At 53.6% G+C, this 14,852-nt stretch overlaps 1 protein-coding gene across 1 annotated transcript; it reads left to right on the top strand.

Annotated features, from left to right (window-relative positions):
• Nucleotides 1–590: 590 nt before the first annotated feature.
• Nucleotides 591–10,963, top strand: Cibar2 (CBY1 interacting BAR domain containing 2). The gene is made up of 8 exons (XM_051168744.1): nt 591–747; nt 3,321–3,555; nt 5,569–5,637; nt 5,721–5,838; nt 6,965–7,074; nt 8,136–8,249; nt 9,368–9,469; nt 10,690–10,963. The coding sequence occupies exons 1-8, from the start codon at nt 728–730 to the stop codon at nt 10,804–10,806; spliced, it is 885 nt and encodes a 294-aa protein (XP_051024701.1). The 5' UTR covers nt 591–727; the 3' UTR covers nt 10,807–10,963.
• The last annotated feature ends 3,889 nt before the right edge of the window (nt 10,964–14,852 follow it).

Below are 14,852 nucleotides of genomic sequence, written 5' to 3'. Positions count from 1 at the left end.
TCTAGAAGGGGAGCATGACACAGATGCCACTGACACCGGCACCCGTGTGCTCCTAGGGCCAGCGTCCAGGGGAGTCAGCTCCCAGTGTCTGCCCCACTATACCTCTCCATCTCAGGATTAGGGCCTTCACCTCCGACTCTAACAGTGGAAGTTGCATACTCGGGGAGACCCAGGATTGCCTGAGCCGCTAAGCATGGCTCTGAGCTGCCGCCCCCTTGCTCCTTCCATTTACAAGCAAGTCCTCTGCCCACTTCTGTCCCCTCTTTTACCATCTACTTCTCCCCTGGCTCCTAGGCCCCGCCCACGTGGCCTTCTGCCTAGGGACTCACACGTGCAGGGCCCAAGGCGAAGTCCCAGGCAAGCTGCCTTCAGCGACCTCCCTGTCTCCTCCTGGTGAACCCTGGCGCTTTGAATCCCGCTAAGCTCCATATTCAAAGGCATGTGGAGTCTCTCTGTCCCACTTCCCACAGCAGAGTGCAGTTAAGCCCCAAAGCAAGGCTGGCCTCCTCTCGCTGCAGGGGAGGCCCTGGTTGCCCAGCAACCACCTGGGCTCCTCCCAGGGCTTGCCTAGGATGGCCCGTTGCCTGGCAACCAGGCAGCAGAGTCCCTTGAGCCTAGCCAGACCACACAGCTGGGCCCAGCCCTAGTTAGCTTCTCTCTGCCTAGGGGACCCCTGGGGCCCTGCCCTTATTCCCCTAGATCAAGGCAGCAGGTGCCTCGGTCCACAATGAACGTCGTCCTCTCCAGGTGAGCAGTCTGCGCTGCAGGCAAGGTTCTCACGTTCTGCTGCAGCAGCGGGGAGGAGGGCAGGTCCCTGCCATCCATTCTCAAGGAGGAGGGAGGATAGGGCTTGGACCACAGAGGCTTCCAGAACCCAATCTGTCTACCTCGCGTATTGCTGCCTGAAGACCAGGTGAAGCCACTCCACTGGTCTGTCCCCTGCTTCCTGCATGCGCCTCTTAGAAACCCCTTCAACAACTCAGACCCCAGACCTTGCTCTTGGGGGAGTCCTGACCACTGCTCCACCTAGTACCCCCAGGCCCACCGTCTCCTGCCCTCGCTGATTGTCTTTGAGTCTCCCAGCAGCCCAGCTTTGCGATGCTCCTTAAAAGCTGGCTGCCAGCCTCACTCCATGGGGCCTGATTCTCAGATCCTGGGACCTGCATGTCTAACTGTGTATGAACGGTGCTATTCTGGGGTCTGGCCTGATGTACGCCCTTAGGCAGATTTCTTTGTCTCTCTGGGCCTTGGTTTTAAAATGGCAACAGTAAGCTGGGCAGTTGCTTTTAATCCCAGCACTAGGAAAGCAGAGATCTGTGAGTTTGAGGCCAGCCTGGTTTACAGAGTGAGTTCCAGGACAGCCAAGGTCACACAGAGAAACCCTGTGTCAACCCACCCTCCCCTCCCCAAAGGCAACAGCAAACATCTTCTAGAGAAGTGTGAACAGAGCAGATGTGAACTACAAAGTTAAAGCTCCTTAGGAGCGGTGAGACAATGCCCCTCACAGGTTCCACGGGGGTGGGGAGGTGGGGGGGCACCACTAGAGAGGAACTTGGGCTCTAGAGAGCGAGAATCTTGGGCTGGGGGAACAACCTGGGGCAGAAGGATGGGGGGATGCGGTGGGGTGCCTAAAGAGGCAGGTACTGCAGCAGGCTCCCCCACTTTAGGAAAACTGAATCTGCGTGTCGGCACTGAGCACTGGCTGAGGGCAGGTTGCTGAGTGAGGGTGGGGCAGACAAGGATAGGTCATGGGGGAGGGGCGCGGGTCCTGGAAGTTGTGCCAGGGAGGGCAAGAGTGTGCAGGGCAGTGGTCAGTGGTCTGCAAGGTGCTCTATGGAGGATCCCGGGGCCAACCAGAGGAGTAAGGTTTGAGGGAGGGCCCGAAAACCCTGCAAGGAGCTTGCTGGGGACATATGGCACCATGCAGCACCCAGAGCCATCACAGTTGTTCAAAGCAACATGTCCCTGTTGGAGCTTCCCTGGTCCCTAGTGGGAAAGAGAGAGGGTGTGCCAAACAGTCCTCTTAAAAGTTAAGTATAAAATTAATTATGCATTTGTGTGTCTCTAACATGTACGTGGCTGGCTGTGTGTGCCTGTGCACACTCGTGTGGAGGCCAGGGGAGGACATTGGGTGTCCTGCTCTGTCATTCTCTGACTTGAGATCCTCGAGACAGGATCTCTTACTGAACTAGGAACTAGGCTGGTAGCCAGAAAATCAGGCATTCTCCTGTCTCTGTGGCCCCACAATGCTGGAATTACATGCATGTGCATGTGCGGCCATTCTTGACCTTTTTATTCTAAATTGTGTTTGCATGTGTGTGTGTGCATATGTGTGCATGTTGTGCATGTGTGTGTGTGTGTGTGTGTGTGTGTGTGTGTGTGTGTGTTTTGTTTTGCTTCGTTTTTGAACCAGAGTTTCTTTATGAAGTCCTGGCTGTCTTGGAACTCTCTCTGTAGACCAGGCTGGCCTCAAACTTGCAGAGATCTGCCTGCCCCTGTCTTCCCAGTGCTGGAATTAAAGGCATACATGACCATGCCCAGCTCATATTTTTATATTTTCAGTTGCGCATGTGTGTATACAGATGTGGATTTGCGCACAGGACTGCAGGTGCCCATGGAGGCCTGCAGAGGGCATCTGATCCCCTGGAGCTGCAGTTACAGGTGTTTGTGAACTGAGAACTGAATCTGGGTTTTTGGGTGTGAGCCTAGCCTTTAGCGGCTGAGCCATCTCTCCAGCCCGAATCTGTTTTTTTCTACCAGAGGAATAGACATGCTTAACCACTGAGCCGTCTCTTCAGCCTGCCCCCTGCCCTCCCTTATTTAACAAAGGCACTGGGAATCTGAACTCAACTCTTCATGCTTGTGTGGTTGTTGTTGTTGTTTTTAACTACTGAGCTGTTTCTCCAAACCCTCAAACTATCTTTCAGCCTCAAGTAGATTCCCAAAGGGCCATTCATTTTACCCAAAAGCGTCTAAGAAGGGAGAACACATGGATAGCATGGTGGTGGGGGGTATGGGAGTGGAGGGGGCTGGAGAAGCCTCTGCAACTGGTGCAGTGGTGTGCATGAGAGTGTGGGGTGCTGCAGCCCTTCACAGGCCCCAGAGACAGAGACCAGGTTTGGACAAAGGCCCCACCATCCACCTCTGCTCAGCCATGGGGCACAGACGAGTCTGGTCTTCCGCATCAGTGGGCCCAAGACATCACTCAGAACTGTGCAGGGACTAGGTGCTTGGATGGTGCCTGCCGCATTGGAGAGGTGGGTATGGTGGCTCCAGTAATCATGATCGTGTCTGCACTTGGTGTCATCACCCCCATCCAGGGACAGCCAGGTGAGGGCCATGGAGAACACGGTGAGCAATGCTGAGAGGTACTTCGGTCAGTTCTGCTCACTGCTGGCATCTTACACACGCAAGACGGCCCGGCTACGTGACAAGGCTGACCAGCTGGTGAAGCAGCTGATAGACTTTGCCAACACTGAGAACCCTGAGTTGCGGGCTACCATGCGCAACTTCGCCGAGGACCTGGCCAAAGTGCAGGATTACCGGCAGGCGGAGGTGAGCATGGCGGGTCGGGCCTGGAGTGAGAGCTGAAACATTCCCTCCCCTTGTCACACTGGTGACAGAGTAGAGCGCTGAAAGACTTTATTGTGTCAGATGAGGATCATTCAAGTCAAAGGGACCTGGAAACCTATTGGGGGCCCCATGAGGGCCATTCCTGGGTGGGGGAGAGGACGAAGGAGATGGGGGTAGAGGATGTCTCTTCAGAAACTCCTGTGTGACTGTGTATTTGAGTCCACTGTGGTGGAGTGTTACAGAGGGCATGCACACAGCACACAGGCTGTATGGCAGACAGCTCCTGCTACACCCACACATAGCCAGGCAGGTGCAAGCTCTTGGGACAGAGAGTCCCTGAAAGAGGCTGCTGTGCTTCTCCCATGGTGCACGGAGATGTCACGTGGTCACTGGGTGGCTGCCTATGCCCACTGTCCTTTTGGGATAAAAGGGTCACTCTGGAGCATCGTTTGGTCTGGAACTCAAGGCCAACCTTCTGCCTCAGCCTCCTGTGTGCCCAGATTACAGGTATGAGGTGCCCTTTCCTGTTCTAACCCGAGGGAAAAGTGAAGCTCCTGGCTCCATGCTGGGCAGTTGAGTGCCACCCAGCATCCCCACCCAGCTTCAGGGCCTGGCTTCCGTCCTGCCTTCCATTCTGAGGGCTGGCATTGAGCCTAAGAGCCCAGACAGCCACCAAGAAGGACATTCTGTTCTTAAAAGGTTTAGGACATGAAAGGGACAGAGAAAGGAATTGCAACTGAGTTTTCTGAAAGTAAGGAAAGGGTGGGACTGCCCCTTCTGTGGCCCTTTACCATGACACTATCCCTCTCAAGGGTCAGGGGCACTGGAAGGAGTGGCCTGATGGGGCTCCAGCCACTTCTTCTCCTTTGGCAAGACCAGTTCTAAGATGCTAGGAGACATGACAGGAGGACAGACCTCTCTCGCTGCCTTGCCCAGACACTGGGCACACATCCCCCCAGGCCTCCTCCATCAAACCCAGGCCTCCTTTGCTGCTGGTTCAACCCCAAGGCCCAGAACAGTGCCTTATGATCCTTTGGGACACTGGGGGGGGGGGTGTTAGCCTGACATTGTTGAGATCAAACACCTCACACTAGGGAAAGAAGGGGAGGAAGTCATGGCGGCTAGTGTGAGGCAGCTGGTCACATTGCCCCCGCAGTCAGAAAGCAGAGAGTGACGAAGGTGGGTGCTTACCTCACCTTCTCCCTTTTCTTCAGTTCCAGACTCCAGACCGTGGAATGGGGCCACCCACTGTCAGGGCGGCTCTTCTTATCTCAGTTAACCCAACCACCTAGAAACTGCCCCCACAGATATGTCCAGAGTTTATCTTCTAGGTAACTCTAAGTCCTGTCAAGTTGATAATCAGTGTAAACCACTGCAGACTAGAGGAGAGCCTCGCCCTTTCTCTCTCCTTCCTGAGCTGTCAGCTGTTCAGGGAAGCAGGAATCAGAAGGCTGGGACAGTGCTGGAGGTCAGGGGGTCCTGCACTTCTTCCTGTGCCCACTCTCCGGGCCTGCCAGCACTAGGGATCAGAAAGAGCAATCAGCATGGACTCCTACACCAGTCTTTGCTGTCTGCACTCCATCTACTTCTCCAAGCAGCTAGATACTTCGAGGCAGCCTGGGGCCCAAAACTGCACTGGGCCCAGGAGAGAGAAAGGTCTGGTCTTCCCTCTGCCCTTCTGGGACTCTCCACACAAACTGTCCCCAAAACATGTCGGCCCTAAGTTCTGTGCCTCGTGTTGTCCTAGACTCTGCACACGTCCCAGTGACCTGCTGAGATACCCTGGGGGCACAGTCACTGTCTTGGTGCACAGATGGGGACTCCAGCTTGGGGAGACTAAACACATAGTCAGAGCCCTTGAGGACAGAGCCAGGCCCTTGCCAGGCCTGGTGCTTGCTATTCCAGGTGCGGGCCCTGTGTGTATCCCCTGGGAGTAAAGGTGCTCATGAAAGTTGTCTTCTCTTCATTTCTCATGCTGCCACATGTGTCCTGCAGGTTGAGAGGCTGGAGGCCAAGGTCATCAGCCCCCTGAAGCTCTACGGTGCCCAGATAAAGCAGACCCGGGTGAGTGGGCATGCCTCAAGGTGTGCAGGGATAGGGCTGGACCCCACGGGATCCCTAGGAAATGGCCCTCTTTTTCCATGTAGGCAGATATCAAGAAATGTAAACGTGTCCAAGATAATGAGATCAAACAACTGGAAAAGCTGGAGAAATTGAGGCAGAAGTCACCCTCAGATAGACAAATGATTGTATCCTTCCTGCTAAGTAGGGTGGCCATCCCACGCAGTGCGCTGAAGGGCTTGGGGATCCGGATCCACTGGGCAGGGGTTGCCAAGGGGTACCACATGCAGGCCACCTGGGCTTCACCTGAATCCTTAACAGTCCTCCTCAGTCCCAGGTGAGTGTCATGTGTCATATTTCCATCTGGGGCAGGTGGCACCACAGGTATAAAAAAAGACCTCATGGATCAGCAGGTGAGATTTCCTGGGTGAGGCCAGTGTACACGTGGCACAGCATGGCAGGGTGAGGCAAAGGGATGGTGGTTACTGAGGGTCAGGAGATCTGGGCTCTGTCCAGCAAGCCACCCAGTCACAGGGTAGCCACTGCCAGACCCAGCCCTTGCTGCCTAAACAAGCTCTGGGAAGTATGCATGCCAGTCCCAGCAAGATGGCAGGCACAACTGTCTCTAATGCTATGAACTGGGTGCCCATGAACTGGGTGCCCATGAACTGGGTGCCCATGAACTGGGTGCAGGATTTTGGGGGCTTGTCACCTCTGTTCTGCTTTTCACTAGAATGGCCTCATTCACAGTGGTCCCTTCACTGACCTACATTCTACTGAAGGCTGCTTGGGGGACTGGGTTTGTCATGTAAGGAGGAACAGGCCAGTCACCTGCAATTGTCTGTGGGCAGAATCAGTTACCACGACCATGGAGCCCCCATGGAATAAATCTCAGACCTTAAAGTGCCCATCTTGGAATGATAATTATTGTTTTTAGAGGTGCTGGGGATGTGTTTGGGGCGCTTATGACCTCACATATACTAAGCATGGGCTGCACTGTGGAGGGGCTCCATACCCCTTTACTGCCCAATTCTCCCAACTTTGCAAATAGATCTTACTATTATCTCCCGGTTATAGGCAAGGAAATTGAAGTGCAGAGAAGTTACATGACTTGTCTGAGGTCACACAACTGAGCAACAGGTCTGTCCAACCTATAGTCACTCTTTTACCATGGTCCTGCCTGGCCATTTCATCAATGACCAAGTTAGCAAGAGACCTCATGAGGCAGGAGAAACTTTCCAAGGAAGATGGTAGGGACTGAGAACAACCCACGATAGTATCTAGGGGCCAGGACCACCCTGTGACACTTTCTACCTCTTGTGTCCCCGAGGCCAGGCGGAGACCAGTGCACAGAGGGCCTCGGTGGACACTAATCGGTCTACCCACCACCTGGCAGAGACGGTGGATGCCTTTCAGGAACAAAAGCTGAAGGACCTCCGGGTAGGCAGTGGCAGCTTTGCGTGAGTGTGTGCATGCATGAGCGTGTGTGTGAATGCCTGTGTTTGAGATGCACGCATAGTGTGTGACCACACGGCCCTCACGGGCCAGGGCTTCCAGGAGAGTTGATCCAGGCTGCAACTGAGAGGCTGTCTGCTCAGGGAAGGCTGACCTCACCCAGCAGTTCAGTGCTCTGAACACAGCTTCCACCAGGAGGATGCTGAGGGACAGTCTGTCCCCATTGTTCCTTCCTGCACTGGCTCTACTTTCTCACCTGTGTCCACAAGAAGTCCCAGGTGCCCCCCTTGAGGCTCTAAAAAGCCCGTTTAGGAAGTAGCCATGCTGAAGTGCTATGAGGCTGGCAGGGTCCCCTTTTTCTCCACCCCCACCCCCAACACCCCTGTATACTAGGTCAAGCCCCAGGCCTTGCAAGAGGTCTCAAGGAGCTTGCTCTCACAGGCCTAACTGACCATGGATGTCCTTGTCTGTTCCACTCTCCAGTCTTCTCTTGTGCACTCTTTAACTTCTAGAACTTGTCAGACAATTCTGATCTGCAATTCACACCCTTTGGTGGCTCATGTTGTCCTAAGCTCAAAGACCACTTCCTCCCAAGGCAGCAGCAGCGCAGGCCTTCCCATCTCCTGTGCAGCCATCCCCACCCCAGGCTCAAGACCCAAGCTCCTTCCTGCCTCAGACACTCAGCATAGGCTGTGCCCTGCATCAGGCCTCCTGTGTTGGGTTTGCTTCTCTCATTTCTGGGGTGCAGAAGATCAGCTAGACCCCAGACCACCTGGCCTCCAGATGCGGGGCCTGGGATATGTGTTGTACATTTGGGAAATATTTGTGGAATGAATCAATGGGCATATAAATGAATGAAGCTGGGAACTAGTGCAGGCTGTCTAGATAGGAGGCCTTTCAGAAGGTCACTGTTAGTGTAGTGTGAAAAGGCCCCAGCACCTATGGGGTCTTCTTGCCTCTAGGTACAGGGCTATGCCCCAAATATTTTAAAAGGCTTGGGTGTCCATGGTGTGACACTGGTGCTGACCTGAACTTCTCTCCCACAGAAAATCTTCTCTGACTTTGTGACCATCGAGATGGTCTTCCACGCAAAGGCAGTGGAGGTGTATTCTAGTGCTTTCCAGACCCTGGAGAGCTACGACCTGGAGAGAGACCTGCAGGTGGGTCCTTGCCTCCGTGGGCTTGTCTGTGCACCTGGGATTTGTGTCTGGCTTGAGGGCTTGCTCTGATGAGCTATCTACTTCAAACACTTGGTCCAAGTGCCACCCCTGTGGGCAATCTTCTTCTGGTCACCTGGAATGTCACCTGCTCAGCATCACAGGACTTTTAGTACTGAAGTGGACCAGCAGTGACAAAAGCCTTCTGTGGCTGGCACTCAGCTTTTCATGCAAAGCTTTGACTGTCCTCCGCCACACGGATTAGAATCACAGCAAGCTTCGCCTACAGAGTTTGGCCCCAACCCTGCTCCTGTGAGCCAGTCATCCGTGTCTTTTATCTTGTGGCTTTGGGTCACAGTCTGGAGCCTCTCTCTGTGTGTGCAGATGGTGGCAGGAGGTAGCTGTCCTTCCGATGCATGCTCTGTGCAAGGAGAGGCAGTGTGGGGTTTTATGGATGTGGAACTTGGTAACTGAGCCAGGAGCCTATTAAGCCCACAGCCTGGCACCTACCCCAGGTTTCCTGTGGTGGATGGATCCCACCAGCAGCCTGAGACATTGTGAGCACTAAGGCCTTGGGGGGACCAAGAGGAAGTCATTCTGTGTCCTCCTACTAGGATGTTACAGGTGACCCACTAAAGCTGGCACTCAAGAACAGAATGGGAGAAGGAAGATCCATCAGAGGGTTTTTATATAAGCTTTAAAGCCACACAGGAGGCTATAGAAAAACCCCATGTTCTCCAAAGTTTCACTCATCATCATTTCAGTCATGATCCTCCTGCCTCATCCTCAGTGCCAGGGTTACAGGCATGTGGCCCAACTCTCAGCTCTATACTCTTTGAGGGGTTGAGAGTGATTTCAAACCAGTGATCTTCCTTGTGACCGCATTACCTTTTGTCTTTCAGCCTCAGTTTTTCTAACTGTTTGATGGGATTAGAACACTTTCAGGGGACTGCTATGGTGCTGGGGGGGGGGGGGGGGTGAGTGGGGGTAGGGGGATGGTCCATGAAGTAGCAAAGATAGGAAGTACCCAGAGATGCCTCATAGCCTCTTATTTTTGCTTCCTACCTGACTCCTGTGCTTTCAAGCTGGATCCAACCACTCTGATTTTTTTCCCTTGGCAGGACTTCAGAACTAAGATGCGTGGAATTTATGGGCACAGTGAAGCTCGGCCACTCACAGACACCAACCCCTCTCCATCTGTCCCCTGGCCTCTGGCCAGCCAGGTGAGCACTTACATATCATGGGAGTTAATCCGGGGACAAAGTGAAGAAACCAAGGAAGTGGCTGGCTGGCTGACAACTGGAGCAGCGATTGTACTGCTGGAGACAATCGCCAGTGTCCACCTTGCATGTGCTCACCACGCCAGAGGCATGCTGAAGGGAGCACACTGGAGGGAGGGGTCTGGTATGACAGGTCTGACTTGACCTCACCTGGGCCACAGGCAGATTTAGAACTTCTCATAGGTTAGGAATAAGGCACACTCACCAAATGTCATCTGTCCGCTCGGGAAAAGCTTGCTCTCATCAGCCTCAGGCCAACGACCTCAGGGAAACTGGCAGTCTGCAAGGGAGGTATGGCCAGTGCAGGGATGTGGGGCAGGCATGGCCACAGTCTCAGTGAGGGGAGTGATGACTGTGAATGGATGTGCCCACTGTGAGGGGAGGTGGCCAGTGCAAGGAGAGGTGGCCACTGTAGGGGAGGTGGCCACTGTAGGGGAAGTGACCAGTGCAAGGGGAGGTGGCCACTGTAGGGGAAGTGACCAGTGTAAGTAGAAGTGGCCACTGTGAGGAGAGGTGGCCAGTGTAATGGGAGGTGACCACTATAGGGGAAGTGACCAGTATAAGTAGAAGTGGCCACCGTGAGGAGTGGTGACCAGTGCAAGGGGAGGTGGCCAGTGCAAGGGGAAGTGGCCAGTGCAAGGGGAGGTAACCACTGTAGGGGAAGTGACCAGTGTAAGTAGAAGTGGCCACCGTGAGGAGTGGTGACCAGTGCAAGGGGAGGTGGCCAGTGTAAGGGGAGATGGCCACTGTAGGGGAGGTGGCTAGTGCAAGGGGAGGTGGCCACTGTAGGGGAAGTGACCAGTGCAAGGGGAGGTGGCCATTGTAGGGGAAGTGACCAGTGCAAGGGGAAGTGGCCACTGTAGGTGAAGTGACCAGTATAAGTAGAAGTGGCCACTGTGAGGGGAGGTGACCAGTGTAAGAGGAGGTGACCAGCCCAAGAGTCTGTCACTGAGCTTCATGAAGGTCTATTATAAGCGCAGTAAAGAAATTGGGCTTTCTCCAAAGTCCCTCAGCTGGCTGGTAGTTTTGCCTTCTCTTGGCCTCTCCTGCCAAGTAGCTCATGGCCACAGCCACTCCTTATTGTGGCATAGGAGAGCCACCTTCCACTTCACTGCCACGCTAGCTTGGATGTCGTGGCCATGACTTTCCTTTCTGTCATTCAGAGTGTTCAAAGCACCTTGGCACAGCAGAGGAAAGATGAGGAGGAGAGTGAGGGTGACTCTGTGGAAGAGATCTCCCTCGAGGACCTCAGGGGACAGCAGCAAGGACGCTGTGACTAGAAAGAGGATCCCAGTGGCAAGGGTAAGGCCTAGGCTGGCCTGGACCTTGGCGTGTACTGCTTGTGTCCTCGGGTAGAGGTCCCTGAGGTCCCACTTTGCTTTATTGGTGTAGTAGGTTGCACTGCAAACCCAGATTCCCAGTGTCAGTAAAAGATATGTGATACTCAACTGTATCCTTGCCTTGTCTGTTTCCTGCCTTCACCAGGGGACAGGAGTGGCTACACTTGTGTTAATGCTAAGAGCATGGTGGATTAGCTTCTGGGGTCCTCCTGGTCAAGTACCACCAACTGGGAGGCTGCAGCAACAGAAGCATAGATCTCCCTGCCCGGAAGCCACAAGCCACATCAAGTGTCAGAGGGCCAGTCCCTCCTAAGGCTGGGAGGGAGGGGCCGCTCAGACCTCTGTCCAGCCTCTGACAAGTGCAGCCACACTTAACTCCTGTTCCTGTGGCCGTGATGCACCATGTCTGCATTCTACATGGTGCTTTGCACGTGGGCACCAAGGTCTGTGCCTAAATCTCCCCTTCTATAAGATCAGCGCCCCTATACTGTATCTGCCTCCCAATCTCTCTGCAAGGACCATTTGCAGGCTCTTCACCCTAGCTCTTAACTCTTCGGTGCATGAACCTAGCAGATGGGCACTGAACTCAGCCATTACACAGACATGACACAACATGACATACATACATACATATATCCACATATATATCCACACACATATGTATGCCATGGGGTCATGGACACACAGAGACCACAGTGGGGATAGTAGGTAGAGGAGCACGTGTGGAATAAGCCCTTGACACGCTATTCATGGTATCGGAGGGATCTGCTCCCCAGGAAGAATGAGGCTCTCAATGAGCATGCTAGGGTCCTAGACTTGGATCTAGGTACTCATGTGTGAGGGGACATCTCTGTCCTTTGGAACTTGGTTCCACAGCAACTTGGTGAACCATAGGGCATGGTCACCACCTAGGCATTAGGATGCCTCCTAACCCTACCTCCTCTCTGAGCCAAAGCACCTCCCTCTCCTACCTGAGGAGTGGCAGATGTCAGACCCTGAGCCTGGCCCCACATGACAGGTGGTGATCAGGTCCAGGGAGGCCCACATGTCCAAGTAGCAGGGCATACTCTGTCCTCAGGAAAACCTTAACCCAGCCCCTGCTCCAGTCAGCCAAGTCACAGTAAGGGTGGGTATCTATTTCTGCAAGGCCACTGTCGTGACTGTGTATTCCGTGAAGTCCTCACGGATACGTGAAAACAAGCTAATCTGGCTTCTTTTTAAAAGATAATTTATTTCAGTTTCCACCTCCTGACAAGCCAAGATACTATATATATGTGGATATATACACATTTTTTTCCTTCTTCACAGGAAACAGCACTGCCTGAGATCTCCAACCTCACACCTTTCTCAACCTTAATTTTAGAACATGACCTGGCAGGACACAAAGTTGTGTAACTCACATATAAAACACAGCATCACGGCTGCTGGCAACAAATGGGTGTGGAATCCCGAGAAAGAACAGACTGTGCAGGTAGAGTCCCCACAGAAAGCTGCATTGGAAACTGGGTGTAGCCTAGGCAGCCAATGGACCAGGTCCTCAAATACGCTCCATGTGGACACATGCCTGCTGTCTGAGCCCCTAGCATCTGCCAACAGCCAAATGTCCAACTCATCTCTCCTAAGGGTCCCCATCCCAAATGAAGTATCAATCCAAGGCCACTGAGCAGAGCTCTTCTCCCCAGCTGACCCTAAGCTAACACCTCTTACAAAGGATGGTGATGAGCCAATCTTCTTCCCCAGGCAGGGAGGGTCTCTTTCTTCCTTCCCATTAATACACTCCTTATCTAGGAATAAGGATAAGTTAAGGCCAGCATGAGGCCAGGATCAAAGCCATAGGCAGGGGTGCTTTCTAGATAAAGTGCAGTCTCTGGAGTTAGCTCAGGGGAACAGGGCTTGCTGCTGGGCCCATGCCACTTCCTGTCGGAGTCTGGAGTCTGCAGTGAAGCTGGTCCTCCAAATCACCAACTTCCTGAGGAGTCCCATGGACACAGCCTGACTTGGGGTGGTGCTCCCAGCCCTGTGCTCATCTGCTCTTCAGAGCTCAGACCAACTAGCAGAGAGATGTTGGCTTGAGCTGCCCCATCACCCTGCAGCAGGCCATGGACTCCATCGCTAACTGGCTTGGGAGGTGGGAGGATTGGGGGCAGGAGCCTGGAGTCAGAGAACCTCTACCAGGAAGGGGCCTGTCATTTCGCTGAGTCCCTTCCTACTGCCTTCACACAAGGATCCTCCAGCTCTCAAATCTCCTGGAAGTCTGACTGCAGTCTAGAAAATGGAATGAAGCTGTTTGAGCTGAGCCCGCCCAGACCGTTCTTCCCTAAACGGACACCAACTAGTCAGTGTGACCCAGGAAGGTCAAGGCTGGGTGTGAGTCTATAGCCTGGGACTACTAAGGTCACCACAATTAGACCTCGGCTTTTCATACAGTTCCCTGCAGAGAAGCCTGGAGTGGCAGGTGTTTCTAGAATAGCTGTCCCTGAAGCCTCCTGCGTCCATGGACCCTGCAGTGTCCCTGGGCTGCAGAAACAGGGACAGAGCACTCACTGCTTCCTCTCAGATGAAGGGGACAAGGCAGGCTGTGAATCTCTCTTCTGCACTGGGGCACTGGCTCTAAGCCCACCCTGCATCCTCAGGACCACCTTTTACTGGTTGTTTTTACTTGAAACTAGGCCTCACGTGGCCGAGGCTGGCTTTGAAGCCCCTATGCGGCTGAGGATGACCTTGAACCCCTGATTCTCCTGCCTCCACCTCCTGAGTGAGGGATTACAGACACACAATAGGTCCAGCCAGGAAGACCATCCTCCTGTGTGGATGAAGCTTGAAAACTAGCTTTGACCCCAGTCCTCTTGTTGAGATCCTGAGCTCCTCAGTCTCTTTGTTTCTTGGACAAGAGGAAAACCGCGGCCTGCCAGGTTGTACAGTGCAGATCTCCTGATATACTAGAGTGTGTCTCTGCCTACGGCTAAACACTCAGCAGATGCAGCCCCCAGGCTACAGCACTCTGCCTCCAAAGCCCACAATATCCTAAGGAAGCAGAATGTAGCAGAGGGGCAGCTTACCATGGCCTGTTTTCAGAATAAGGGACTTTCTTTTTCCTTTGAGGGCAAACGCTATAATGTGTGTGACAATGTTTCACGTAGCTCCCAAGGTCACATCCTGGAAAGGCTGGATGTGTTGCTAATGGGCCTGCACAGATCTAGGCCACTACCAGCCAAAACCGGAGATACTACTTGGACTTATCCAGGTAATCTGACCTCTTTGTGGTTCATGAGCTCATCAGGGTGGCCAAGGAGTGCTTGCCAGGGAGCCCAGTTCACCCTTGCTTGGTGGGCCTTAGGGGAAAGCTGACAGGAAGACAAAATACCTCAGGGGCAGACTAGTGACACTGGCCAGAGGATCCCAGGCTTGAAACACTCACCAAAGCTAGCTGTCAATGGAGGACATCTGCAGGTAATGGTGGGTCCACCTCTAGGCACCTGCGGCTTTGCTCCCATCAAGGGTTGCCCTGTCCTCAGAGGGTTACCATGTCCTTAGCAGTGCCATGTGGGTCTAACATGGGTCAGAATTTCCTGACTCCATGGAGTGAGAGCTGCAACAATAAGGAGCAAGAGACAGACAAAACAGAAGCCATCCTTCCTTCCTTCCTTAAAGGAAGGTCAGTATGGGACAGTCTCAAAGCTGTTTCTGAAGCCCAGGTGCTGGAACCACGGGCGCTCTTTCCCTGAATGGGAGCAAGGCAGACTGCACAGGTGCTGCTGTACAAGAGGCACCTTGGAGTCATGTCTTACTGCACCTCAACTCACACTAACACAGGACCAGGAGGAGCAAGGAGAGGTTACCGTGCTTGTGCAGCTGAGGAGGGTTCTAGAAAGGATAGCACACATTAGCGGGGGGCGATATCACTTTATGTCATCTTTGTAAAACACAGAAGTGAAGACGGGCACAGTTATGGGGTCCTAACACTAGGGTGGGAGTCCTAGCTTGCC

This window comes from Acomys russatus, chromosome 26 (assembly GCF_903995435.1).
Source record: "Acomys russatus chromosome 26, mAcoRus1.1, whole genome shotgun sequence".
NCBI lineage: Eukaryota > Metazoa > Chordata > Mammalia > Rodentia > Muridae > Acomys > Acomys russatus.
This window is presented reverse-complemented; position numbering and strand designations above follow the sequence as displayed.

Coding starts and splice junctions, on each gene's coding strand:
- Cibar2 (XM_051168744.1), top strand. CDS start 728: ATGAACGTCGTCCTCTCCAG. Junction 748..3,320: donor ATGAACGTCGTCCTCTCCAG/GTGAGCAGTCTG, acceptor ACCCCCATCCAG/GGACAGCCAGGTGAGGGCCA. Junction 3,556..5,568: donor AGGATTACCGGCAGGCGGAG/GTGAGCATGGCG, acceptor TGTGTCCTGCAG/GTTGAGAGGCTGGAGGCCAA.